The sequence below is a fragment of the Lycorma delicatula genome, chromosome 6 (genome assembly GCF_047948215.1).
Source record: "Lycorma delicatula isolate Av1 chromosome 6, ASM4794821v1, whole genome shotgun sequence".
In the NCBI taxonomy this organism is placed as follows: domain Eukaryota; kingdom Metazoa; phylum Arthropoda; class Insecta; order Hemiptera; family Fulgoridae; genus Lycorma; species Lycorma delicatula.
The window spans coordinates 12,348,204-12,376,203 of NC_134460.1; the positions used below are offsets into that span (position 1 = coordinate 12,348,204).

The window sequence follows — 28,000 nt, forward strand, 5'->3', positions numbered from 1 at the left end:
CACAATGATATGATACAAAAATAAAAAATTATGATAAAAATTAGAGTAATTTTTCAGTTGATTAAAAATTATAATTTGTGTTATTTAACATTAAAATATTTTATACACAGGAAAACTGAAATCAGTTGGAGCAGGAACCCTATGTATTTCCAGTTTTGGAATGCTTATGTATTTTTTATAGTGAAAAGAATACGCTAAGAAAATTAATATGTTAGCCGTTAAGTAAAACAAGATAAAAAATTGAAAAATGTTTACCGAACATAAAAGTTCACAGTACTGTAAAAATCAATTTTTTTAACAATTCTTGTGCATCTCTATTTGTTATTATGAAATGAAAAGAAGCAAAACATTGAATGAACTAAACTATTTTTTTTTTAACTACAAGAAAGCTGCAATATCTAAAAATAATACTTCTTAAGCTTCTTTAAATTTTAAAATATAGGAGTTGGCATCAAATTAAGGTTTAGTAAGTTGTTAATTGTTTTAAATATGGTGCTGACTTCTTTAAGCTGAAACTTAAAGAAGAATTGAAAAGTGTTATTTTTAGTTTGAATAGTTTTTTCTTTGAGATTATAAATTGAGATTATTTAATTTTACTGTTTTTTGGATTTGTACATAAAATTTGATTAGTCTTACAGAAGTGCTGCCAATGTGAAACAAGAGATAGATATTAAAGATTAAAAAACACAACTGCCAAAAAAAAACATTGCTGACAAACAAATTAATATAAGATAATTTACTAATATAGGAAAATTAAAGAGCGTGTGGGTGACAGTTTTGTATAGTATAATTTCTTTCAAATTTTTAAACATTTTTTTTTATACATACAAAAAATATTATAAACATATAAATATATATTTATATAGCTTACGGCACCCCCAGTAATATAAGAATTCCAATGCGTGGTCATACATCTAAATCTGTTCAGCCATTAAGCTGCTACGGTGAAACAAACGTACATACATGCATACACCCTACATACATCATACTCCTGTTCGGACAGTCATGTGGAAAGGGACTCTAAAGAAATACAAATTCAGTAGGCTTTCATCTTGATAAAAATAAGTGAAGGGATTCAGAGAAAAAATATAAAAACAGTAAAAGAGACCGGTACCTTGCAGAGCCATCTGTGAAATGTAGAAATATAAAAGAACTAACTTTTTTGAAGTTTCAAGTGAAAATATCTGAATATTTTTATTACAGGATATTTTATCATCATGCAGTAATGATCAAATACTAAGCAATGCTGACAATAAAAAAAAAAATAAAAAATATCTTCGAATTCTCTATGTTGACTATGTATGACACTACAACTACAGTATAGTCGTAGTATCATGTCGACTATGTACTTTATTCTTTAAAAATTTTCCTTATAAGTTATCTGGGAGAAACTACCGATTTACCAGAGGTACTTCCAAAATAAAATAAATGATCATCAAAATTATCCATTGATGAAGAAAATATGTAATAAAAACTAATTACCACCTTGCTAGTATAAGGAGATGTTATTCCTTTTAATAAGTAGAAATCTTTTTATTCTTCATATCTACTAATAATGTTATAATGTTTCTCTTAATATTTTTCTTTAAGAGAAGTCACTTTTATACCTTCATACAACTTAAATGTGTTCCTAATATTTAATAATGGGTTAGGAAAATTTCTGTTGCTTAATGTTCATTTTTGTTTTCCAATTATTGAAAAGGTGTAAAAATAAAATTATGTATGTAACATACCAAATTCATTTATAAAGATTGTTATGCTTTTTTGAGTTTTTTTTACCATAAATTTATTATAATATTGAGAGTAGCATTAAAAAAAATGTTTATGTAAAGTACAGATATTCTTCAACTCTACCATTTGTGCTTTTTGTTTTTTGAGATGGTACTGCTAATTGATCCCAGACCAATTTGTTCTAGTAATTAGACAAAATAGAGCATGGGTTCTCTGCTTTGTTTGAACCAGATAGTGTCATGATTATGATTTTAAACAGGAAACTGGTATATAGTTACAGCATAGTACATAATCTGCTGAAACCTGAAATCAATTCAAAACAGATATCACAACTAAATTCAAAACTTAGTGAATGCTAGTTTGTTGATTAATAAATTATTTAATTCTATTCATAATGTTTAAAGAAGTAATTGTATAACATGTTAAATATCCATTAAATTAATTTATTTGAAATACTTATGTTCCTCTTAATGTAAAAGATAATTCTTTTCATAATTTTTTTGTCTTAATTTTTATAATTAGAGTAATGCATGGATGAAAGTATTTTTCATTGAAAATTTTTATTAATTTTGGCATTCAGAAACAAACTGAATTTAAAGGCAACATGTGATGCAAGGCAGCCTCTAAACATAGCGATGAGAGGGCCTACTTGATGTATTTATTATGTGTGCTTGTGTATGTATGTATATATATGCATTTAGAATTAAAGCGCAGAAGTGTTGATGATGTTGTTTCTATTAATATAACCAGCTCTCCATCTCTTTCCTTAGCGTTTGCTTTCTTTGTGTATTAAAAAACATCATTTGCCAACTTAACAATTTATTCCCAATTCTGTCATCTCTTAAGCATCCTGCATTATCATTTTTTTCTGCTCTAAAATAAATTATGATTTTATTTTTATTTCAATGGTTTTAAAATAAAAATTCTATGATTTATATACATAAAAAATTATATATAATATATAGTTTTGCTGCTTTATTATTTAAAAAAATATTTGCCTTTTCTTTGTCTTCATCGTCTAACTTGTTTTAAACATATAATAAAAATAAAAACAAAAGTTTACTGTAATCTTTAACTTCTATTATTGCTGATTGATTTATTGATAAATATTTTATGTTGAAAAACAATGATTATGAATTACAGGTTTTTTTTCTAATAGTATATTGAACACTAAAAAATAACTGAAAATAAGAGTTGTTTTTATTTTTATAATGGGTATAATATAGGATTTGGTCAATCAACTGTTAAATATTGGGGCTATTTCAACAAAACTAACACTACTATTTTTAAATTTTTTTAAAAATATAGTTATTTTTAATAAGAAAGTAATGAATCTTTTTTTGTCATTAATAAAAGAAACATATTCATAGGTAAAAATATTTCAATTTCTCAAACATGGTTACTGCTGATATATTAATAAATGATTAAATATTAAAAAGTATGAATCCACCTTACCAGCAATTAATTTTGAACTTCTCAAGATCTTTCAGTCCTTAGACCATTTTCTGGAGATTAAAATGTATTATAAAGTTAAAAAATTAAAATATTAAAACAGTCATGACTGATTGCTGGTTATCAGTATACAAGTGGTATAATGAGTATACTGACTGTTAACTAGTAATCAGTCATGATTGTTTTAATATTATAATTTTTTAACTTTATTTTATAATATATTTTAATCTCCTGACGATGGTCTAAGGACTGAAAGATCTTGAGAAGTTCAAAATTAATTGCTGGTAAGGTGGATTCGTACTTAGTTATTAATTTTTATTTTTTTGTAATTTGTATTAATAAATAAAAATAAATTAGGTGTATGGTTTCATAATCAAATCATACAAGATTGATTTTTAATATAATTTGCAGAAAAGATGGTTTTGCAGTTTAGTTTTCATATACATTTTCTTATCTTTGTATTGCAAAAAAAAACCATTTAATGAAATATCTGTAATAGTAATGCTGTGTAGTTAATTATATTGGTTGGCCCTCTGTTTAACTCAGATTAATTGAGTTTTAAAGAAATTTATAATTAATGAACAAATATATTTCATACATTTAATTTAAAAATGTTAGTTCCAATATAAAAGTATTAAAAATAAACAAAAGTTTTAGCCATAAAAGGTACTCCTTCTTTATTTGGGTACTCTCTTTGTATATTACAAAAAAATTTACATATTTACAAAAATAAAAAATGAAGTAATGCGTATTGGATTTGTTATGCTTAATATTTAATCTAAAAATTTGAAAACAATAAATAGTAAAAATAACTGTCAACTATTACAAGATATAATCTGTTAGTAGTATGACCAGAAAGCACTGAAATTAAATTTTAATAATGAATCAAAAATTATGACGAGTACAAAGGTGAATGGGACAATAATTTACAGTTATGTAATCAATGGATTATTAGTTTAGTTAGTATAGAGATGGGAGATCTGGTTATGCTGTTTGATACTGGATTGTTGTGAAGTGTGTACTGGTTAGCTAACTAACGAAGTAAATAAATCACAAGGTCTTTTGTTCCATATTGCAAGATCTTGACTAGATATGATTTTTTTTCTGTTGCATTATTTCTTGTGTACTGTAATCTAAAAAATATTACCCAAATGAGCTGTGGATTATGAAACTGAAAATAAATGTCATAAAAATATTTTTTTTTAATGCTTAATTCATTATAGGCTTGAAGCTTATGTATAGCACGGGAATGTTTTGGTTTTGCCTAACCAGAATTCACTCCCAAGAATTTCTAGGTGAAATATTGATAAGCAATATAGGTCAGCAATTATGGTTATTATATATATATATATATATATATATATGTGTGTATTCAATAGTTGCTGACTAACATTGTTTACAATTTTTTTTCTTTGTATGAATTCATTTAGAAAAAAGTATGCAGTTCTCTTAATTCTATGTTTTTTTATAAATACCAGTCCATAAATCTCTGTGGCGAGTGTTAGCACCTCAGTCTTATATTGGAAGGCTCTTTGTTTGAATCCCAGTCAAGCTTGTAATTTTTCACACACTTCAAAACTCATATCTCATTGTAAGAAAAAAAAATGAAAAGAAATTTGGTAGCTGTAACCAGGTATAGCTGTATTAGTTACCAGAGAAAGAACAAATAAATCAGATGTTTGTGTGTATGTTTATACAAATATTCACTTAAATCTCAAAAACTGCTGAACTAATCTAACCGATTCTTTTATTTTATTTTAAAATTTTTGATGTCTTTAGGGATAAATTTATCCAGATATGTCCATTATTGGGTGAGCAAAAAAGCTTTAACAGAGAGCACATTGTATTTTTCAGCAAAAAACGTGATGAAAAAGATTCACTTTAATTTTTTCAAAGAACAACATATACTTTGTTTTTGAAGGAGTTTTCCTATTTGGGTTCTTTTGTGGATTTATTTAAAATTTTCTTCTCTTTTCTCAAAAACATTTGCTTTTTTCTTTTCAGAAGGGTTTTAAAATTATTTTTTTGTTAGTATATATCAAATTGTTTGTAATTTAAATACCATTAATATACTATTTATAGAAACAGATCAATTAGAAAATATTTTATGTAAATATTGTATAATTAATTATATAAATATTTTTATTATTTTAAATAAAAAATATATAAAACATTTTAACTTTAAATTACAACAATTTTAATCCTTTAAAATTATGTTAATAAATTATATCGTATTAAAAATCCAATTAAGTATACATTTATATATATTAATTATTCGTCAAGATTTTTGACATTACAGTACAGAAAATGAATATATAAGAAGGCATAATGCCAGGGATTTTGCGTTCTAAATGTGATTCTTTTGGCAGAGTATTCATACATCATGTTGTACCAACCATAATATTGAAAATAACTGAAACATTTGGTTGTGTTTAAGACAAATATTTTTATTTTAGTTGTGTTATTGAACTTGAGATTGTGTTTTAGTTATAAATATTTTTTGCTACTGTTATTTTTTCAGAGGTACTTTTGAAAGTGTTATGAATATTTACAATAATTTTGGTTTTTGCCACACTGTTTGTGTATAAGATCAATATTGACTTGGTGGGTATTATGAAAGTACATGGCTTTATATGAACATGTTGCATTTCTTATAGTTTGTGGTTTTTTTTTTGTATTGTTTACGAAGTGAACATTATTGTGTTTATTGTGTTTTATTGACGATACAATTCTCTTTATGAAATATTAATGCATAGTATTTCATAATGATATGCAATATTCATAACTGAACTTAAACTATTGCTGTGATATAGTAGTTTCTTATAATGTTGGTTAATGTTCAGAATTCTTTTATTTAAAATTAATTTAATATATTACATTTACTCAATCCATTTAAATAATTAAATCAGTGTTTTTTTTTGTTTTAATTTTAATCTAACCTCAAAGTTTACTTACCTATGGTTTCATTGCTGCTGAAAATAACCTTTTTTTTACTTGCTGATTTTGGGAATGCCTAAGCTGATATTAAAAACTTGAATACTTGTTTATTGACTACAACAAAATATTAAGAAAATCATTTTTTTTCAATATTAAAATTTAAAATAGTATCTGTGAAGATTTATTTCACCTATACATGAAAATACTTAGTGTTAAATTATAAGCATCTGTTTTTTTAAATCTATATCTGATCAGTTGATTTCTTCAAAATGGATTTTATGTATATATTTCCACCCGAAATTTTAGAAATTATACTTTCTTATATTAATGCTACCGATTTAAAAAATTGCATTCTAGTGTCACAGACTTGGCGTAGAAATATAAATTGTCTTTGTAATTGGAAAAGAATGTGTATCGATAACGATTGGTTTCCAGAAGAGATTTGTGAATATGAAAGAAGTGATTGGAAAAAATGTTTTTGGTTAAACTTTAATTGGTATAATGGTTATTACGATACTTTTAATTTACAGATTTGCCCGTTATCAAAAATTTATGTTACTAAAGATTTAATCATTAGAGTTTTTCAAAATCGTGTTGAAATATGGAGCTTTAATATAGTACCGAGATTAGAACAAACGTTATCGTTCTCGCACCTTTATCGTTCATCAGTTAAAGTTTACAAAGATTTTCTTGTTAATCAACAAAATAATTATTTACAGATTTATAACAGACATTATCGAACAAAAACGTATAGATTATTTAAAGAAATAAATTTGCCTGTTGTTCCTGTTCAAAACTTAAGAACCAGAACCGAAAATAAAAGTGTAAACAAAGAAAGTATAGTTTTAATTAAGTTGAGCGAACAGTATATAGCTGTAACTTTAAAAGGCAATGAAAATATATACGCGTGGAGCTTAGAGGATTCTGATTTATGCATGACAGCACCTAATGATGATCATATATTTCAAATGGAAGTCGAATCAAATATGCTATTCATTGTTATTTTAGATATGCCGATGTCTTGTTATAAAGTTAGAGGATTTGATCTCGATGAAAGAATATGGGATCTTGAATTAATTCTTTTTGATAACACACCATTCGGTGTAAATCCTCCAGAATTATGGGTGAATGCGTGGTTTATTATGAGTATTGCTGAAATATATCAATTTCAGAATAGATATCTTTATACACCGCTTAAAGTATGGAATCGTGAAGGTAGATTTGTCGCATTAGAATTTCCAAATTGTGCTCGTCAACCTTATTTTCAATGTTGCTTAAAAGAAAATCTTGTTATATTTACATTAAATGAATCAACTGTAGCCGTTTGGGAACCTCATGCTGAAATGATTACAAAAAGTTTTAGTGTTGAACGCGGTTTTGACGATATTCGGATGGTACCTGGAAACACTATCGCAATAACTTATAATAACTCGTTACAGTTTTGGGACTGGAAATTAGGAGTGTTATTACATACAGTTGATTTTAAATTAAGAGTTGTTAATAAACCTATCATCAATGAACAGTATTATATTTATGAAGATATGGAAGATATTATTGTCATGAAATATCATGATATTTGTAAAACATATATTCCTTAAGTCAAATTCAAATAAATTTTATTTTTATTTTTTTTACATTTATATTATATTTCAGTTGCTTTAATCGAATCTAATTTGATTTTTTTTAAATTTGTTATTAATTTTGCTTTTGTAGTTATAAAAAATAATTTTTTATCGTACAGTTTATTTATATATATGCTATTCTTTATAATAAGTAAAAATATATGTATTGCAAGTATTGTTATTCGTAAGTAAAAAAAATACATTTTATTAAAACTTGTAATATTATTTCATTGTTTAGCTTTTCTCTTTTTTGAAATTACTCTGCATGTTTAATCTATTGTTTTGTTTGTGTATAAATATTTGCAATCATCCACATATCATTACACAAATCTATGAAGATATAAATTATTTACTTCCCACCAAGACAGTATATGTAATGTGAAGACACTACCTTATGTTAAGGTAACAGCACTTTTCTGTTACTACAGGAAGAAACCAAAAAGCTAGCTTCCTAATTAAAAAAATAAAACAAACAAACAAACAAAAGTTTATTTAAAAGTGCATATTTTATTGTAATACAATATTGAAAATGCATTCTAATCTAAATTATTTTCTGAAATTTGTACCTGAATCGTATGTGTACTGTCAAAGTGCATGTGTTCAGTTGTTATTTCAAACACTAGATAAAAAGATAAAGAACTTATTTAATATATGAGAAATGTATATTTATGTTTCCTGTTTTAATTAAAAATTTAAAATAACATAATTCTTGATCTTTATACCAAGGAGTAAGAATGTGTTATTAACGATACTGTTTCTTTAATTATTTCAAAACAATTTTTTGGTAATTATTCAAATGTAGTAACAAAATGTAGTATAAAATTTCATTAAATTCTCTATAGGCCTAGTATTATACTAACTCATAGACATAGTTAAATAATAACTATTAGTAATTCCAGTAATAGTATGTTACACATTAATACTCTGCAATGATTATTAAGACGTTTACTCAGTAATTGTAATCTTTATATAAGTATGCTGATTTAAGAGTGAATAAGGAGTTAATCCGGTAAACTTTTTTTTTTTTTTTGAGGTAGAGGCAGTTCATTTATATATTCAGATATGAATATTTTGCATGAAAAAATTTTTTTTTTTTTAGAGGAACCACAAAAAAGAGCTAAAACTGTATGTAAAGCAAACATTGGTTTGTTGAGGAAAAATACTTTGCAGTTCTTAATAAATCAGCATTGCATGAAAAATTTGGGGCTTGTCACTGAACAGACAAAATTGTGAATGAGAGACTAACAGCAAATAACTCCAAACTCTAGATGCTGTCAACAACTTATGCAGTGAGCATACATGGGCAGAAGTAAATCTTCATGAAATGGTAGAAGGCAATTTTCAACACTGATTTTGTGTCAGTGTATGATGTGGCCTTCTTCACAATCAGCTGTTTGGATGGTTCATACCATCCAATGGTATGAATGGTACAATGGTTCGTACCTGGTCGCTCAAATGTTGAGGTCTCTACTTACACTTTCTCAAGAAGAATTGCCGCAGCTGCTTGAAGATTTTCCTCTAGCGCTGAGCTGTAAAGTATATTTCCAGCATGATGGCATGCCTCCCCACTTCTCTTATGCCATTTTCTCTTACTTAAATCACCATTTCCTGAGAAATGAATCGGTTGTGGAGCTCCACATTTCTGGTCACCACCAAGATTATCTGATCTATTATTACCTTAAGATTTTTGCATCTGGAAATGGATGAAAAATATTGTATACAAAACAAAAATACATTCTCGTGAGGAATTAATTGTCCACATTATGGATGCGGCTGAGCAACTTAAAGACAGTCCTGAAGAACTGAAAAGAGCAACAAAAGAAGTAAATTTTTCACTAGCCGTAACTCGCAAACAAGGCAGTTTAGGACATAAGTTTACGTAAACTTTCACCATTATGTTCACGAGCAGAATAGGTTATGCAAGTCCCAGAAGAATTTCGTGATACACTCTGTATTATAATTTTACATAATTATTTCTCAGTCTCTTATTGTTCATTTAAATGATAATTACATGATTCAATCATGTTTATGTGATGGGTACAAACCCATTATAGATAGAAAAACACACCATTTCATTTAACATTCTGAATTTAATCATGGTTAAGCAGATTAAAAAAGCTCTTCTTTTTTTTAAAGAGAAAGTTGATGATACTTGCAAATAGCAAAAGTAGTGTCATTAAGCAAAAAATCACATTTTATATTACCTCAATGAGAAATAAGTTACATGTAATAAATGGGGAAGAAGGTGGTTCCAATAAATATTTATTTATACAAATATAGTTATTTTAAATAATATATGTAGAAAGTTTTGTAAGGTTTACATAGTTCATAGTTCTTTTCTATGTATATTTTATGTCAAATAATACTATCGTTTGATATACATTAGTTGATATATTTATATATTATTGCCAGTTTATTTTAATAATTTTTTTAAAATTTCTTTGTTATTTCTCTAATTAATGATATTCTAATCCATCTCAACTGCCAGTTTTTCCGATTTGTGGAATCCTTGTGTAACTCATCATTTTTAACTTTAGAGTATAACATATTTTACTATTTACCACTTAGAAAAATTTGTCAAATTTTTTTTTCAATTACTTTTCAACTTTTCAAAAACATTATAATTTTTCATCATTCCTTATATTTTTTCATGTGATAAAAACTTGCGGTTGTATTTTCATAAAAAAATTAAATGATTTAAAGAAATATAATTATGTAAAAATAATGCATACAAAATCATCATATGAAAACTACAGTTTTTGTTTGTTTTTTCTTATTGCAAATTCTGGATATTTAAAATTTTTAGAATATTACTTAAAATTATATATTTTTTTATATTAACATTACCATTTCAAAACATAGCGATAATAAAAATTGAAATCCATTCGTGAAAAATGAAGGAAAAACTTTTAATAACTTATATATGTCTGCCTTTGTGAATTCATTACACTTTTAAAGTGGTTATTAATATTTATCTACTTAGAATAGATGCATCAGTTTTAGTAACTTACAATATCAGTTTGATATAATGGGTAGAAATATCATTTAAAAATACATAAAATTATCTAAAAATTATTTGGTATGAACAATATTATTAGACTATTTTTTTTTTAAGTTGTACTGACTGTTGTAGTTGTTAACTATTACATTTTAACAACTTAAATCTCCCACTCATATCATGGGCCAACTGACTGATAGACTAAATGATGCTGGTTTCTTATTATTCAAGTTGTAAATTTAATTTCTGGCAAGATTATAGAATGTTTCATGTGCTTGTTGTTTTGTCTAAAAAAAAACTTTGTTATTAAACTCTTTTATTTTAATGAAACTGAAGAAATTTGATAAAAAAAATATGACTATAACTTTTTTTTCTACTTAAAGTCAAGGGCTGGCCTTTCTGTAGTGCTATAATTAATGTAGGCATATGTGACTCTTTTCTAGCCTTGTCAACATAAACAATCACTGGCTTTATGTAAATTGTATTAAATTATTTATTATTAGTATTATTTTGGTTTCGTACATGATGACAAGAAGGTGTTTACAGCAATGTGAAATTTACAAAAAAATTATTGGTTTACAGACTAAAATGATATGTAAGATTCAGTTAGCAATTCAGCATCAATATTGAATGACGTTGAATTCTATGTATAGATTTTACAAATAAATGGATATAACCATTGTAAAAATTGCCACACTTTAGTGGAAAGTGATAAAAGTCAGTCAAGGTACACTGAAAGTTTTTTTTTATTACAATGGAATTTTATCAGGAAATTCTTTATTGTCATATTTTCACCACTAAAGGTCAAACCTGTGGAAATTTCACAACTGTAAACGTCTTGGTTCGTTTCCCAGATCTATTCCAGAATTTTTAAATAAACGTAGTTACTAAGTTTGCTAAATATCTTACTTTTCAGGTATGGTTACCTGTAATTTCTTGCTTTCAGCAGCCTGAAAATGCTACATAAATTTTCTAAGTATTAGCAAAAGTGCTGGGCTAAATATATAATGCTCAAAGGTCATACTTTGAAGGTAACAAGTAGACCTGACAATTCAAATCTCTTTGTTTTATCAGTATGAAATCTAAACATTGCTTGTGTTTACTACTTACAATTTTAAAATGTTTGTTTGTCCTTATGTTCATTATGTGTTTACTGCACTGATTTATTAATCTCTTTTTTTTTTATAAAGTAGTCTTCTGTTTTAAGATAGCTCATTTACTGGCTGATATTTATGATAAAGTTATTGCAAGTTTTGATTTTTTAAGTAAAGATTCCATTTATCTGGTAAACTCCTTGAATATATTTTTGTGATAATTACTTGTTATTTACTATTTTTAATCTGTTTTTTTTCTTTTCTATCCAAAGAATTTAAATTATTAATTTAAGTTTCTGGTACTAAAATTTCATAAAATTATTTTTATCTGTGTATCAGAGGTGTTTGTGTTCTGTTATTAGTTTGTTGTCCACTTCAGTAAAGTATTTGATTACAGTTATTTAATAGAAATAAAGTCTTCTAGACATGATGTTAAAATTTTTAAATCTTTACATCAATTTTTTTTTGCTTGATGAATTAATTCATCACAAAAGCTTACAGAGAAGCTTGAATATGAGAATATGAAAATGGGGAATTTTTGTAGCATTTGGCAATAATGCCATGCCTGACTGGAATTAGAACCCGGGAATCCCAGATGAAAGACTGAGATGCTACTACTTTGCCACAGAGATCGGCATATTTAATTAAAGCAATTGTAATGTAGTTCAGCTGCTGTCATTTAATTGAGTACTTTTAGTTAAAAAATCAAATTAACTTTTTTTTAATTCTTAAAAAAGAAAGTTCTTTCTTAAGTTATACGATCTATGCATTACAGAGATCAAAAACAAATAGTGGGTGTAAAAGTAAAGATGGGTTTCATGATTTTTTTTCATACATACTGAATGTTTAAAATTTATTTATGCTAAATGATAAAGTGACTCAAGTTTCTTTTAAATATTTAGAACAATTTGATGTGGTTTCCATTTTTTACTACGCAGACAAATAAATAATGGAACACTTCTGTCATACACGACAAAACACAAAGATGTAATTGATTTAACAACCTCTGTGATTCTTACTTTCAACTGGTCAATATAATTCATACAATCGCTAGAATTTGTTTGACATAACTCTACAGGAGAAAGTCTTAGTATATACCCTTACTGATCACAACGCATTAGCGTTGTGTGCCTTATACATTTTAGAGTAGTACGTTCTTTTTTCTTTTTGAATCTATAGTGATGACGCATGACTACTTAAATGGTATGTTGAAGTTATATGCTGTTGAACCAAATTATAGATTAAAATATCTCGTTTCAACTAAGTTGGTTTTCCTACACACTATTGAAATGTTGTTTGGAAGTTTCCATATATAACATTTAGTCAGAGTTGTATAATAAGGTATGGATGAAAGGTATTGCTGCCATAATCATCCGATTCTTAAACCTTGTATTATTGATGAGATGAATCTATCAGTTTTGACCCCTTCTGTGTTGTTTATTTGGTTTAAATCATATGAGTAACATAAACATATTGAACTGACAATTTTTTGAAGATTTATTTTTTAATTTAATGTCCTTTAAATTATAAACAAGATACAAATCTTGTCAATATATTTGTTTTTTTATGATCTATTGAAATGGTTTTTTATTAACCAATTGTTGACTTTCTTAACAAAACAGATGATGGGTGTACACATTTTAGTTTATTTTCCTGTTGTTAGTTACTGCAGACTCCTAATCGGTAGATAATCTAGAAAATATACTATGTACAGTGATGTAAACTGGTTATTTTCTTAACACTCAATGTAAATTGTATTCATACTTGTATGTTAGGGAATGAGATAATTTTTACATGAACATAATTTAGAAAAGTTATCATAAAAACCTATTATAAGATTTAGAATCTCCTGAAGCTGAAGTTTAAACCCCAAATGACAGGTAGAACAGACTAGATGTCTTTTATGGAATGGAATGGAATGCAAAGTTGGCAGGAGTCTATTACTCCCTACATTATCGCAGAACCTGGACAGAGTCCCTTGCTGCTGGATCATTCTAATCGGGCTTGGTTTTTAAAAGGGTTATTTTTTAATCTCGGATCTAATTTTTCAAGTTTTGTCTATTATTATTTTAGTGAATTTAAGACGGATTTAATTGCATTCCAATCCGTTGTTAAACCAGCGTTATCGAACCCATTTCATGGGCCGACCGCGGAAGGCTAGGCTTATAAAGCCTGTCCTCCCGACGTAATTCCCCTTCAGACCGTCCACTGAAGTCTTTTCGGTGCTAACTCTTAATAGGCTAGCAGGAATACGCCACAACGGGGCACTAGCTATAAGGAGGGAGCAATGCGTCCCCTTTTCCGGAGGAGTCGCGATTGCTGGGTTATATTGTCTTACTGTAAGTTTTTTAAAAAGGAGAGGTTGTGTAGAAGCTCTTCATCCGCTTCTGGTATGGCTGCCCTTCACGACGCATCTCTGCTGGGCTCTGTTCCGGACTCCAGTCCGTGATGTTGAGACGAGTGGCTGGTCTTCCTTCTTCTTCATTTTCATCTTCTCCCTCTTCTTCTTCCGAAGACCTCTTCGTTCTTCTTTGGCCTGCACTTTCCAAGAATTGGTAGTAACCGAAGTTACATACCATTAACATGTCTTTTATGTGCTTGCTTGAAAAGCAATGCAAAAATAATTGTCATTAACCATTCCTTGAAATAATAATACAGTTTTCCAGGTCTATCTGTATTTGGCAGGAGGGAGGATTTAGATCTGATGATCTTGAGGTCATGTATATGCTACATATTTCTATCTGATGAAATGGTAGCTGATGAGTTGTCGATCAATTTATTGATTCATGTTTCTAAAAGTCTCCACATACCTCAAGTAGCTTTGTTGATTTGGAGTTCATAGACACATGCAGCTGTTTTTCGTGTCTAAAGTAGACAATATAATCATTACAAGTTATGTCCTTATGATTATCAGGCTACGATGTTTGAATCTGACTAGAAAACTGTAGCTATTTCTCAAACTACCTTAATTCCTATGCAGGAAGGCCGTCTGATACATATCTCTGGCATATAATTTTTTTTTTTTTAAGAATCAACTCTTATCAGTATGTCAATAATTAGTAATAATAAATATTAAATAATATTAAATATTAAGCTATTATTAATATTAAATAATTAATAATAATAATTGTATGTATCTATCTTTATTCTATAAGTATTTTTCTGTTTTCTTTTTATACAAGTAGTCAGGAAGAAGCAGTTCATAATGCCTGTTTGTGACTGTTCATACTTATTATTAATTTTAAAATATCTTATATATTCATGATACAGATCTTGAAATGTGTTTTTAAAAGACGCTGTCTTAGAAATCAAGTTTTAACATGATCATATTTTTAGGTAATAAAAATCTCTTTTTCCCCTTATCTATTATTATTTATTTCTATTTGAGATAAGTAAAAATCTGTCCAATACAGAATTTTATGTATTTATATTATTTTTAATATTTTAAAGATTTTAAAATCCAAAGATATTTGTTAAACGAACATATTGCTGCTTTTTTGATGCTAGTTAATCTGTTTTTATTCAGTTAACATATCCTTAACATTAAAATCTGAGCACTCTCCATGCATTTCAAATAAATAATAGTATTTGTTTTAAAATCTGTAACTTTTGTTCACTGTATATTGTGTAAAACTTTCATCTCAAGCAGTTACAGATTGGTTGTTCACTTCATGTTATGCGTTATTACATAAATATATATTTTTTTTAAGGAGAAATTTGTTTTGTTTATTATTCTATTTATGGGTGTGTATGTGTGTATATATATATATAGACCTATGAGTAAAGTTATTGGGTCGAAAATCTCCAAAACTACTGGATCAATTTCATTGAAATTTAAATATGCTGTAGTAGTCTATCTGAAGTTGTGCATGTGAAAATTTGATGAGTTGTTGTCAAGTTACGCTCAATTTAAGGTCGACAACAGACAACATAACCCAAACTGAAGTGTAACTTTGTAGCGGTGTATTTTTCATACACACTTATACAGTGAGGGAGTTGAAACTTGATGATGGTGTGTAGGTTCTACTTATTAATCAAAATTATGTAGTGCATTTTTCTCTGAAAATCAATGGATTCTGAATGCGAAATAACTGGAGGTTAGAAACCAAAATTCAGTCTTCTTTTTTTTTAGTGACTGTTTTTACATACTTCTTAATTCTGAGATTATTGCGGTTCTGGACATTAAACAGGATGCCACTCACGTCGATTCAGTAACACTAAATAGTTTTTTTTTGCTAACGTGGGAAATATACAGTTATAAAATAGAAATGAATAAACGTTACCATAATGATCGGTTATTTTCCAGTTTTCTACCTGAGATTCAGCACTGTCTGACCTCTTTTTTCATGTATCCAACAAATGAATATGAAGTAAAAAGTATAATTAAAAATATGAAAACCAACTTTTCTCCTTAGACAGATAACTATTTTATATCCTAGCTGCCTATAATTATTAATAATTGTTTTGAACAGGGAAATTTCCTGAACCTTTTAAAATTTCTAAAAAAAAAACCATTATTCAAATCAGGCCAATTATTCAAAAATTAAACCAGAGAATTACAGAACTATTCATCTTTTAAGTAACTTCACAAAAATTATAGAAAAGATCTGGTTATTGTACCGCTTAAAAAAGTTTTATTTAATCAATTAAGACCAGTATAAATTCCATAAACATGATGTATAAAAAATGCAATCATAACATTTACGCAGGTTTTCTTTGCTACATTACTGCATAGAGGTTTGGGGCAGGGCATTTGATGCCCACTTAAATAAACTTTTTATAAAAATATTAGAGCAACAGCCTTAGCTAACTGTCACCTATACTCTAGCAAACAAATCTTTAACATTGTTATTTGATTATCAGGAAATCTTAGGATGATGTTTTTCACGTGACAGGATATGCTTTTAAAATTGGAAGTCGGTTTGAGACAATTTACCATATTAACTTTAAACTGGGATAAAATCAAATTATATTATGTTTTCTCCAAATTCTGCCGGCCAGCCTACGGATAACTATTCAGTCAGAATACACATAGCATCTTGTGAGGTTAAGTAATTCGGGAATAACAAAAGCTATGAGAATAAAATATGTAATTGTCATGATAAATCAGAATCTCAAACGGTAATCTCTTGTCAATTTTTAAAATAATAAATTAAGATACATAATTTATCGGTTTTGAAAAATGAATAAACTAAACATTTTTCGTATAATTAAATCTATAAACTATGCAAATGCTCATTCTTTGTTAAATTACTGCATAGAGGTTTCGAGCAGGGCATTTGATGCTCATTTAAATAAACATTTTACTGTGTAAAAATTTTAGAGCAGCAGTCTTAGCTAAGTGTCACCTATATTCTAGCAAACAGATCTTTAAAAGAAATAGTTCTCCTAACAATAAGATAAATATTCGTAAAGAATCTAATTAAATATATTAATCTAAACAGAAAATCAATTTTTACGAAGAAATAAAAAAAAAATTTATCTGTTGAAAAAAATTTTCTGTTTAAAAATTTATTAATTTTTTAACAGAAAAAAAAATTATGTTATTGTTTACTGCGGGAAGTATGTTTCAATGTTCCGAGGGTTTTCACGAATGTTTATTGAAGACAGTTTCATTATGTACGTCACAGATCGGTAAACCTGATACTTAATGAGTTTATATTTTCGAGGTTAAGAAATTCCACACTTAGGAAAATAGTGAAATGGATTTCGGGTAAATTTTATAAATTAGTCTTGATAATTTTGCAGTTATTCAATTTATATCTATTTCGAATTCATGATTTTGAATGATTTTATCGTTCTCTGAAATGGAAGCCTAAATTGTAGATCGATATTATGTTTAATTTATAATCGTTTTACTGTTACTGTTTGTCGGCAAACCGAGCCTAACACAAGGTAAGCTGTGTTCAGTCCTACTTGCAATACAACACCTGCGATCAATTCACTGTACAGGCTGGCTGCTTAGTGAACAGTATTCAGAGAAAGTATCTGCGTATTATACCTCTTTTCCACACCACCAGGTGATTTAAATGTGTCACAGCCTTAAGAAAGACTGGGACAGGCTTGTACAGAGAGGATATACAATGTATTCGTTTATTATGCATTTCATAATAATTAATTTCATTTAGTAGCACTTTTTTGTGTTATGTAATATAATTATTTTCTCTGATATTAATAATTTAATTGTCAAAGACTAGTTATGTGAAATCTTTCTCCTCTGTTTAAATGAATAAAATTATTAATCTTGTTCTTACTATTTGATTTTTCATTACAATAATTAAAAAATTGAGGTTTTTGCGTACTCTTATTACCACCAGTTTCTGATTTGTTGATTAGGTGTTCTATATTCTCAGCTTTACACAGAAAAGGCCTGTGTGCCTTATTACAGGCTACTTGTGCTTGCTTAATTGAAAATATATCTAAGACCAGTTTGAATGTAGTCTAGATTTATAATTACTTTGTTTTATTAAAATCTATCCTCTAAGTTAAAAAAACAAGAATATTGTTTTGGATTTTTATTAAGTTTGAAATTGGAATAAATATTTTTAAGGTTTAAATTTGAAAGAAAGTTTTTAAGATTTATCTGTAAAAAGGATTGATTTAGTTGCCGTACACAGCTGCAATTTATTCTAAACGCATTTCAAAATGTATTTCTTCCTCTAAATACGTTTATTATGTTCGTAGATACACCGGGTGGTCCGTTTAAACGGAGACATATCTATCTCATAATTACACATTTTAGGAAAAAATGTTTCCCATTAAGTTTTTCTATTTCAAGGGGGAATAGTTCATAACCTATGTTGTCCTTGATAAGGTCAAATTAAAGTCATTTCAAGATCAACTTAATTCTTTTAAATTGGAATCTATATTTTTATTGCAGAATCGAATTCTTTGCAAACAAAAAATTAAAATTTCATATCAAACTTTTTTTCTAAAATTGATAGTTTTTTAGTTATTGATCTTGAAAAATATTGTAGGCCTATAAATTGGTGCTTTTAGTTTCATTAAGTCTGGCCCGGCTATCGAGTTACATCCGGGTGATGTTAAATTTTAAATTAAAGAAAATTAAATTTTAAATAAAAAATTATCAATTAAAGGAGTAACCAAAATAAAATCCATTTACTTTTTAATCAAATAGTACATACCCGGTATGTTAACACAGCCTACATGTGTTACACGCTTTGGTCTGTTAAATTACGTAGATTCCATGAGAATATTTGATTTAATGAATTACTGATACTTTAAAAAATTTGTTTAATGCTCTTTATTTAAAATAATTACAAAAACTTACCTGCATAAATTACAGCAACAAATTTTCGAAGTAGTGTTCTACTTCTATGCGTTTTTCGATACGTATTAAAAACGACCCGTGAACATTTAATAGAGTTTTTCACCTGATATCTCTATAGAAGTTTTTTATACGCTCTTTTATGTTTTCGCTCTTTTAAGGTAACCTCATAAAAAAATAAGCTACTGTAGTAATGACGGGGGAATAAGCAGCCCAATGAACTGGACCAGCTCGACCAATCAAACGATCATTGTATTCGCGGTCAAATATTGCTCTAGTGATAATTAAATAATGTGCAGGAGAGCCATCATGATGAAACCATATCGTTTTTTCTTCTCCAAGGGTAGTTCTTCAGGCATGAAAGGCAATTGATTTTCTATAAAATCTGCGTATTTCTCTCCGTTCAAAATTCTATTGCAAAAATGCGGTCTGACTAATGTACAGCCTATGATTCTGCACCAAACATTAACAGTCCGTGGACGTTGATGTTCTACTTCCCACAGCCACTGTGGATTTTGTGCTGCCAAATAATGTATTGCCGTTGACCCAGCGGGTTGATCTAGTGGTAAACGCGTCTTCCTAAATCAGCTGATTTGGGAGTTGAGAGTTCCAGCGTTGTTTTTAGTTGAGAGTTATTTTTACAAGGACTCTAATACTAGATCGTGGATACCGGTGTTCTTTGTTAGTTGGGTTTCAATTAACCACACATCTCAGGAACGGTCGAACTGAAACTACACAAGGCTACACTTCATTTACACTCATACATATCATTCTCATTCATCCTCTGAAGTATTAATCTGAACAGGAAAAAGAAATAACGTATTGCCGGCCTCTGTGACGCGAGTGGTAGCGTCTCGGCCTTTCATCCGGAGGTCCCGGGTTCGAATCTCGGTCCGGCATGGTATTTTTTCATTCGCTACAAAACATTCATGTCATCCTCTGAAGCAGTAGCTTCAGTCATGGTGGTCCTGGAGGTAAAAAAAAATATCATTGTTTACTAATCCGTGATGAGTAAAACCTGATTCGTCGGAAAATAGAACTTTTAGAAAAATATTTTTATCTACCTGTACTGTAAATGGATTTTATTTAAAATTTAATTTTTTTAATTTAAGATTCAACATCAGCTGGATGTAACTCGACAACTGGGCCTGACCTAATGAAACTAAAAGCACGTTTATACGCCTACAGCATTTTTGAAGATCAATAATAAAAAAACTATCAATTTTAGAAAAAAAAGTCTGAAATGAGATTTTATTTTCTGAAACGAATTCGATTCTACAATAAAAAATATAGGTACCCATTTAAAAAAATTAAGTTGACCTTGAAATGACTTTTATTTGATCTTATCAAGATCACAATACGTTCACAACATGAGTTGTGAACGTATTTTCCCTTTGAAATGGAAAAACTTTAATAGGAAACATTTTTTCCTAAAGTATGTAGTTTTTGAGATGTAGATGTCTCAGTTTAAACCGACTACCCCGGTATATGTATATTAAAGCAAATTATATCCTAGAAGCAGAATATAATTATTTATAAAAATAAAATTCTATTTTTTATGATTATTTATGGCTTAATATTTTTATGGCTTAAAATATCTTCTTTGAGATCTCTGCTTTGTAGCAATCGTATTTTCATATGTTCCGATGAAGCAGAGATTCCTGTGAAAGCGCTTAACAGAATTAGTTACTGCTTAATATTCAGCAGTAAATAAATTCAGAAAATGTATGTGTGTGTACACGCGCACACATACATTATTATCAATTTTAATTGTTTTTCTTGTTTTTAATTTTTACATTTTTTTTTCTGCTTGATGGCTTACACCCATCTTTGATTAACTTTTTCTGTTTGAGGTTCCTTTACAACTCACAACTATGATTTAATTTTTTGTATGTCGTACTTAAAAATTTGATTTGTTATTCATAAATTTTATTATGTTATCTTCTTTTTCTGACGATCTTTGCCGTATGACATTTCATCTGTGGTACAGAATTTTGTTAATTGATTATGACCCGTTCGGTTTTTGTCTCTAAAACAAAAATAGATCGATAAAAATATAATTTGTAAAATAATTTAATTTTAGCTGTTTTTTTTTTACGATTTTAAAGATTACAAACAATAATGTATAAATTTTTTATTAAGCTTTTTCATATAATTATCCTGTGGACCTTACGATTAGTTTTTATGAACCGTTTCAAAGCGTATGCTTCCATAATCTATTTATTACTTACAATAAGTAAATCGTACACTTAACGATGTCGTCGCAGAAATAAAACGTTTTCAATAAAAGCTATATTTATCCGATCGACATTAACGTCAACGTAAACTATTGCAACCTACCTATGACCGCTTATTATATACATATTACCAGTATGGAAAAATATATGAGATTATCTCCTCGCCAAAAATTTTCTCATTACGAGTAATAAAAAATAATAAATTTTAATTTTCTGTAACGCCGATATCTTTACGGTACAGTTAGAAAATTAAAACTTTATGTAATTACGGAAAGTTTGTACCACATTCAGAACAAAAACTTTTAGAAACCAGGTGTTATACTGGGTTGTGTTAATGCAAGCTGTATGTAGAAGCTAAATTCATTTTATTGTGCACGCGATCATGACGTATAAGAAACGGAACAATATATATTATATGTTGTAGCAGATAGCTGTTTAATAAATTATTATATAATTATTTTCAGAATGTTTGTAAATATTCTGTTTTATCAAAAAACAAGATCGTAGAACAATTTTTTTTCTTTTATTATATTTTACCCTTGGAAATAGCAGATAATCTACCCTCATAATTAGACTATGAAATCGATTTAGACCCCTTAGATGTCGATGATTGACGCATATTACCTACCGCTACGGTTGATGTCTCCCTGGCCCCAATCTTTTCAAACGAACCAATAGGGAGCATCAGCTTTGTAATGCATTATCATTCCATATTAAAAAGTTCATTGTATTTTTTTCATATCCATCTGTTATATCTTTAGTTGTCGATCAGACTGCCTTATGCGCGTTACTTATTCTAGTTAAATCATGATATATATATTTTTTAATAGTTTTAAAAATAATTTTTTTAATTTATTTTAATCGAATTTTTGGTTATAAGAATTTATAAATCGAGAATTATTGGATTTTCTGCTCCAAGATGTATTTTTCTAAAGAATTATGTAATGTGTAAGTATACTTTAATATTTATTTAACTTAAAATTTTACTTTTTTCTTTTATAATCCGTGCGATTTGTAATTTTAAAACGGCTGAAATTATATCACACTGTTTACAGTTCGCTTAAAAATTATCCGGTAGATTTATTTGAATTTAGGTGACCTTTATGTCTAATGATTTTTTGATGAAGTACCAGTATGTACCAGTACCTTCTCGATGGGGAGCCGATTGCTATTTCTCCTGACAAATTGTTAGGTTTTCTTTTTGATAGTCGTCTTGCACGGGTCAAACAAATTAAAGGCGAGATGTTTAAAAATTCTAGATACGCTACGAGTCTAGCAACACTATGTGAGCAGCCAGCCGATCGTGTATGTTGCGTTTTTATTATTATTTATTTCGGGCCCGTTTGGAGTACGGTTGCATCGCCTACTCTTCGGTGCGTCATACCGCGCTTAAGATGATGGGTGCTGTTCACCAGGCTTTCTTCGTCTAGCTACAGGACATTTAGATCAAGCCCTGTCGCAGGCGTACTTGATCGTGACAAATAAAATTTATTAAAATTACAAGTTGAGTTGTTAGTATCAGAATATCTGATACTAACAAAAATATTTCTTTACGTATTTAAATATTTTCTTGAATTTTTCATTTTTAAACTTAACACTGTTTTTTTATCAAACTTAACCGTTGATTAAATTTTGCGTATTGTTTTCTCAAGCTTTATAATGTTAGAAGAAGAAGATTTCATAATTCAATTTAGTGATTAATACACAATAATATAACAAGTTAAATTAAATTTACCGAGGTCTTCGCTCCGCCCCCTTGGTAAACCCCCAACTTAGGAAATCGAGACATTTTAGGCTTATCGAGATATTTATTTAATTTTAATTCTAAATATAAATTACCTTACCCACCTCCTTAACTGATCGACTTCAAAATAAAATCACGTACGTTTTTATTTTCTCGCTATTGCGGGAAAAATATATTTGCTAGGACATATTTTATATGATATAGATACATACAAATAGCACATATACATAGTATATAGATCGTTCCAAAATTTCATTTGGGTATTTTTAAATATATTAACTATTTAGAGTTTTTTGTCCTCCCGTTAAGTTTAGAATCGATGAGACAAAAAGTGTGTAAACTTTCCAAGAGATATTTAATTATGTAAAAAAAAAACATTTTACTCTTTGAGTAAAATTTTGTGGTACGGGACGCATAGTGACCGCATTTCCCCATCCCCTTGACTAATATTTGTAACCAAAATTAAATGTCTTCAATGACGTACATTACATAGTCATGGTAAAAATCTTCAAAAGATTCGGCTATTCCAGATTGAAGACATTAAACAAAATGATAGCTGAGTAAAGAAAGGTTAAGCTAAAAGAAAATCAGGCGCATTATCCCCCATACCTGAATTAAATCGAACAAATACATTATCAAACCGGCATATTAATGTAATGGAATCGTCTAATTAGCACAAGAAAGCGTCTTAGAATCCAGAAACAACAAAAATGAAAAGTATTTTTTGTCCCCGTCCCGTTATTGAGATTTTTTTTTAAATAACACCAAACATCTTTAGAAAGTTTCTTAATAACTTCAGGGACATTTAATTACGTTAAAAAAATTTTATATCTTTTGAGAAGAAATTTTCAAAGATGCGGGATTCATGAGGTCCTTGCTTCCCTTGACCGACTATAACCAAAATTAAATGGCATCGATTTCCCATGTGCAGAGCCAAATAGGTCCAAACAATCCGAAGTGCCAAGAAAAAGAAGCAGAACAGCTTGTTTTGTAAAGCAAGAGTCATTTTATCATAATAAAGTGTACTGCCTAAAGGCAGGTTTTCACATGGCCGCCCTCCATTCTGCTCGATTCTGTGCCATCCGTTTCATTTTATAGTAACTTTCTTCCCTTTTTATATAGTCTATCATTTTCATTCGTCTCTGACCTCCTGCTTTCCTCCCGGTTACAAATCCTTCCAATGCGTCATTACCAACAGGCAGGCACGTCTCAGTCAGCGTCCCAACCAACTACATTTTGTTCTTTTTATAATTTCAATAATCGCCCTACTCTACGAAGCACCTCCCATTCCGAACTCTCTCCGCCCAGCTGATCTTTTCCATCCTCCTCCAAACCCACATTTCAAAGGCCTCCAATATTGTCTCCTCTCCCTTCCTAATAGTCCATGTCTCTGCCCCATAAAGAGCCATACTTCACACACAAAACATTTCGCAAGTTTTTTTCTTAGTTTGCTACATAGAACTCTCCTCATTTTGTTGAATGTTTCCTTTGCTCTAGCAATTCGTACTTTAACTTCCTGATCGGACTTCATATCTTCCTTAATGATGTACCCCAGGTATTTGAAGGATGCCACTTGCTCAACTTTATTTCCCCGATCCTAATCGTTGCCTTTTTGGTCGAGTTGTATATAATTATCGTGCTTTTTGTCTTCTTTGTATTTATCTTCATCCCATACTCCTCGTAGGTTTGATTTATTCTTCTCAACATTTCATTCTCATGTACTCACTCTCTGCCAACACTGCCATGTCATCAGCGAACCTAACTTACTATATCTTCCTTCCTCCAATATTTACACCCTTATTACCAGTTAAAGTCTTTTCAATTATCGCTTCTAGGTAACGGTTGAACAGAGTCGGTGACATGCAACATCCCTACGCACCCCTCTCCCAAGTCTGTTTTCCTCCGATAACTAATTCCTAATCTTTATTTTTACCTTCTGTGTGACAGGTAAAGATTTCTTATTAACCTCCTTTCCTTTCAAACGACTCCTTTTCCCTTTAAAATTCTCAACAATTTATCCCGTTCCACCCTGTCAAATTTCTTTTCCAGATCTATGAAGACCACATATAAATCTCTTTGCTTTTCAGTATATATTTCTCCGATCAGTCTTATTAACCCTGTTGCATCCCTTTTTACCTTCCCTCTTTTAAACTCAAAGTGCTCTTCCCCAATTGATCTTCTCTAGTCTTCCATAAAGTCTCCCACCCAACATTCTTAGTAGTATCTTAGCTGCTTGCGATTTAAGGCCAATGGGTCCTACATTCCTCACATTTCAATGTAATACTCTTCTTTTCGATTGGGATCATAATATTTGTCATGAAATCTTCCGGCCAATCACCACTCTCATATATCAAATTATACAGGCTTGTGATATTTTATCATAAACCGGTATCAATTTATTGCTCCTCAAATCCTTGATTTTACAACGATACTATGTGTTAACCTATTTTTCATAATGATTTCACCCCGATGAAATATAATGTTTGAGATCGAGAGACGATCTCAAACATTTACGTAACATACATTTACGTTCCTCTTGTTGAAGATCCTATCGCTTACCCCTTGAACCGATCGGTGACAGTTTGTGAACGTCCTCGTCGGTCTTCATGCGTTTACTACTCAAAAATTCAAATTTTATGAAAAGATAAGAGTCAGATGGTAACAGATTCAGACTGTACTAGATGTATTGGTCGGTCCAGTACCTTCTATCAAAAAGTTTACATTCGTTTTTCAGTTTTTTGAGCAACATTTAAGGAAGCACGTTATCGTAGAATATACTCATTTTCTTGGCGAGAAGGCCACGTCGTCGGTTCTGTACATCGCGCCGTAACGTTTTAAATGTTTTTAAGACTGTTACTTTTCCAAGTCGATGGTTTCACCTCGTAAATAATTAATCGTCAAAATTTTGTACAGTCCCAAAAAAAGTCGGGTGTCCAAATCTTCCTTCATCAATCGTTTTCCTTCTAATTTTAATTACTGTCGATGAATTTCAGATGGGCAAATGATTTTTGCATTTAAAAAATGAACCCGATGATCGCACTTTGTCATCGGCGAGATTAAATATCGATATAGTTAATGAAATTTTACTGAAAAATAATATCCCATGTATTGTAGAGCTTGGAGCAAACTAATAGAATCACTAGCAAGTAAACAAACTCCCGATCACTTGTATCGTCATGTTGTTTTGTAAATTATATGCGCACGATCTTACTTTAAAATTACCCTATTTTCTTTCTTTTTAGTAACTTATTGTTTAATCTTTAATTTAGCTGTCGTAAATAGTTTATAATTAAATTTATACGGTTAAAACTGAAAACTTATTCCTGTTATTTTGTTGTCATTCATTTTCTTTCATCGTAAGAGATTGTTGTATTTGCAAGTTTTAAGTCATTGATTTTATCTAAAAAAAAAATTGAATATTTCTTGGCAATGAATTTCTGTCCAAAATAATTTGGCACGTTATCGCTTTTTCATTCTTTTTGCTTTTTTCATTCCCCATAATGTGCCTAGATACGTCGAGCTGTTTTTTTTTTTTTTTTAAATTACGTATGTGGAATTTTAGCTGGCACTACTCTGCGTACTTTTTCAAAATACGGAAATGTTGACTATTTTTGTTCTTTTTTCGTTAAATAATATTGTTTAAGATTTTTAAGATGAATTTTCTGTTTTCTAACGTAATGTTCATATTTATTGTTGTCGTTATTATTTTATATTTTTATTTAATTATGCATTATTATTATTTATTTTATTTGATTATTTTTTTTTTATATTTTTTTTTGTCTTCAGTCATTTGACTGGTTTGATGCAGCTCTCCAAGATTCCCTATCTAGTGCTAGTCGTTTCATTTCAGTATACCCTCTACATCCAACATCCCTAACAATTTGTTTTACATACTCCAAACGTGGCCTGCCTACACAATTTTTCCCTTCTACCTGTCCTTCCAATATTAAAGCGACTATTCCAGGATGCCTTAGTATGTGGCCTATAAGTCTGTCTCTTCTTTTAACTATATTTTTCCAAATGCTTCTTTCTTCATCTATTTGCCGCAATACCTCTTCATTTGTCACTTTATCCACCCATCTGATTTTTAACATTCTCCTATAGCACCGCATTTCAAAAGCTTCTAACCTTTTCTTCTCAGATACTCCGATCGTCCAAGTTTCACTTCCATATAAAGCGACACTCCAAACATACACTTTCAAAAATCTTTTCCTGACATTTAAATTAATTTTTGATGTAAACAAATTATATTTCTTACTGAAGGCTCGTTTAGCTTGTGCTATTCGGCATTTTATATCGCTCCTGCTTCGTCCATCTTTAGTAATTCTACTTCCCAAATAACAAAATTCTTCTACCTCCATAATCTGTTCTCCTCCTATTTTCACATTCAGTGGTCCATCTTTGTTATTTCTACTACATTTCATTACTTTTGTTTTGTTCTTGTTTATTTTCACGCGATAGTTTTTGCGTAGGACTTCATCTATGCCGTTCATTGTTTCTTCTAAATCCTTTTTACTCTCGGCTAGAATTACTATATCATCAGCAAATCGTAGCATCTTTATCTTTTCACCTTGTACTGTTACTCCGAATCTAAATTGTTCTTTAACATCATTAACTGCTAGTTCCATGTAAAGATTAAAAAGTAACGGAGATAGGGAACATCCTTGTCGGACTCCCTTTCTTATTAGGGCTTCTTTCTTATGTTCTTCAATTGTTATTGTTGCTGTTTGGTTTCTGTACATGTTAGCAATTGTTCTTCTATCTCTGTATTTGAACCCTAATTTTTTTAAAATGCTGAACATTTTATTCCAATCTACGTTATCGAAAGCCTTTTCTAGGTCTATAAACGCCATTTGATTATAATTTTTTCTTACTGAATTTTACTATTGAGTGTCTA

At 29.2% G+C, this 28,000-nt stretch overlaps 2 protein-coding genes across 3 annotated transcripts in view; both read left to right on the top strand.

The window, feature by feature from the left end:
- Msp300 (Muscle-specific protein 300 kDa) overlaps window positions 1–28,000 on the top strand; it is a 764,465-nt gene that overhangs the window by 670,512 nt on the left and 65,953 nt on the right. The gene's annotated exons all lie outside the window — the stretch shown is intronic.
- On the top strand, window positions 5,595–7,967 carry LOC142326611 (uncharacterized). Its single transcript, XM_075369202.1, has one exon. The coding sequence runs from the start codon at window positions 6,390–6,392 to the stop codon at window positions 7,716–7,718; it is 1,329 nt and encodes a 442-aa protein (XP_075225317.1). The 5' UTR covers window positions 5,595–6,389; the 3' UTR covers window positions 7,719–7,967.

Excerpts from the sequence above, each read along its gene's own strand:
- LOC142326611 (XM_075369202.1), top strand. The coding sequence starts at position 6,390 with ATGGATTTTATGTATATATTTCCACCCGAAATTTTAGAAATTATACTT.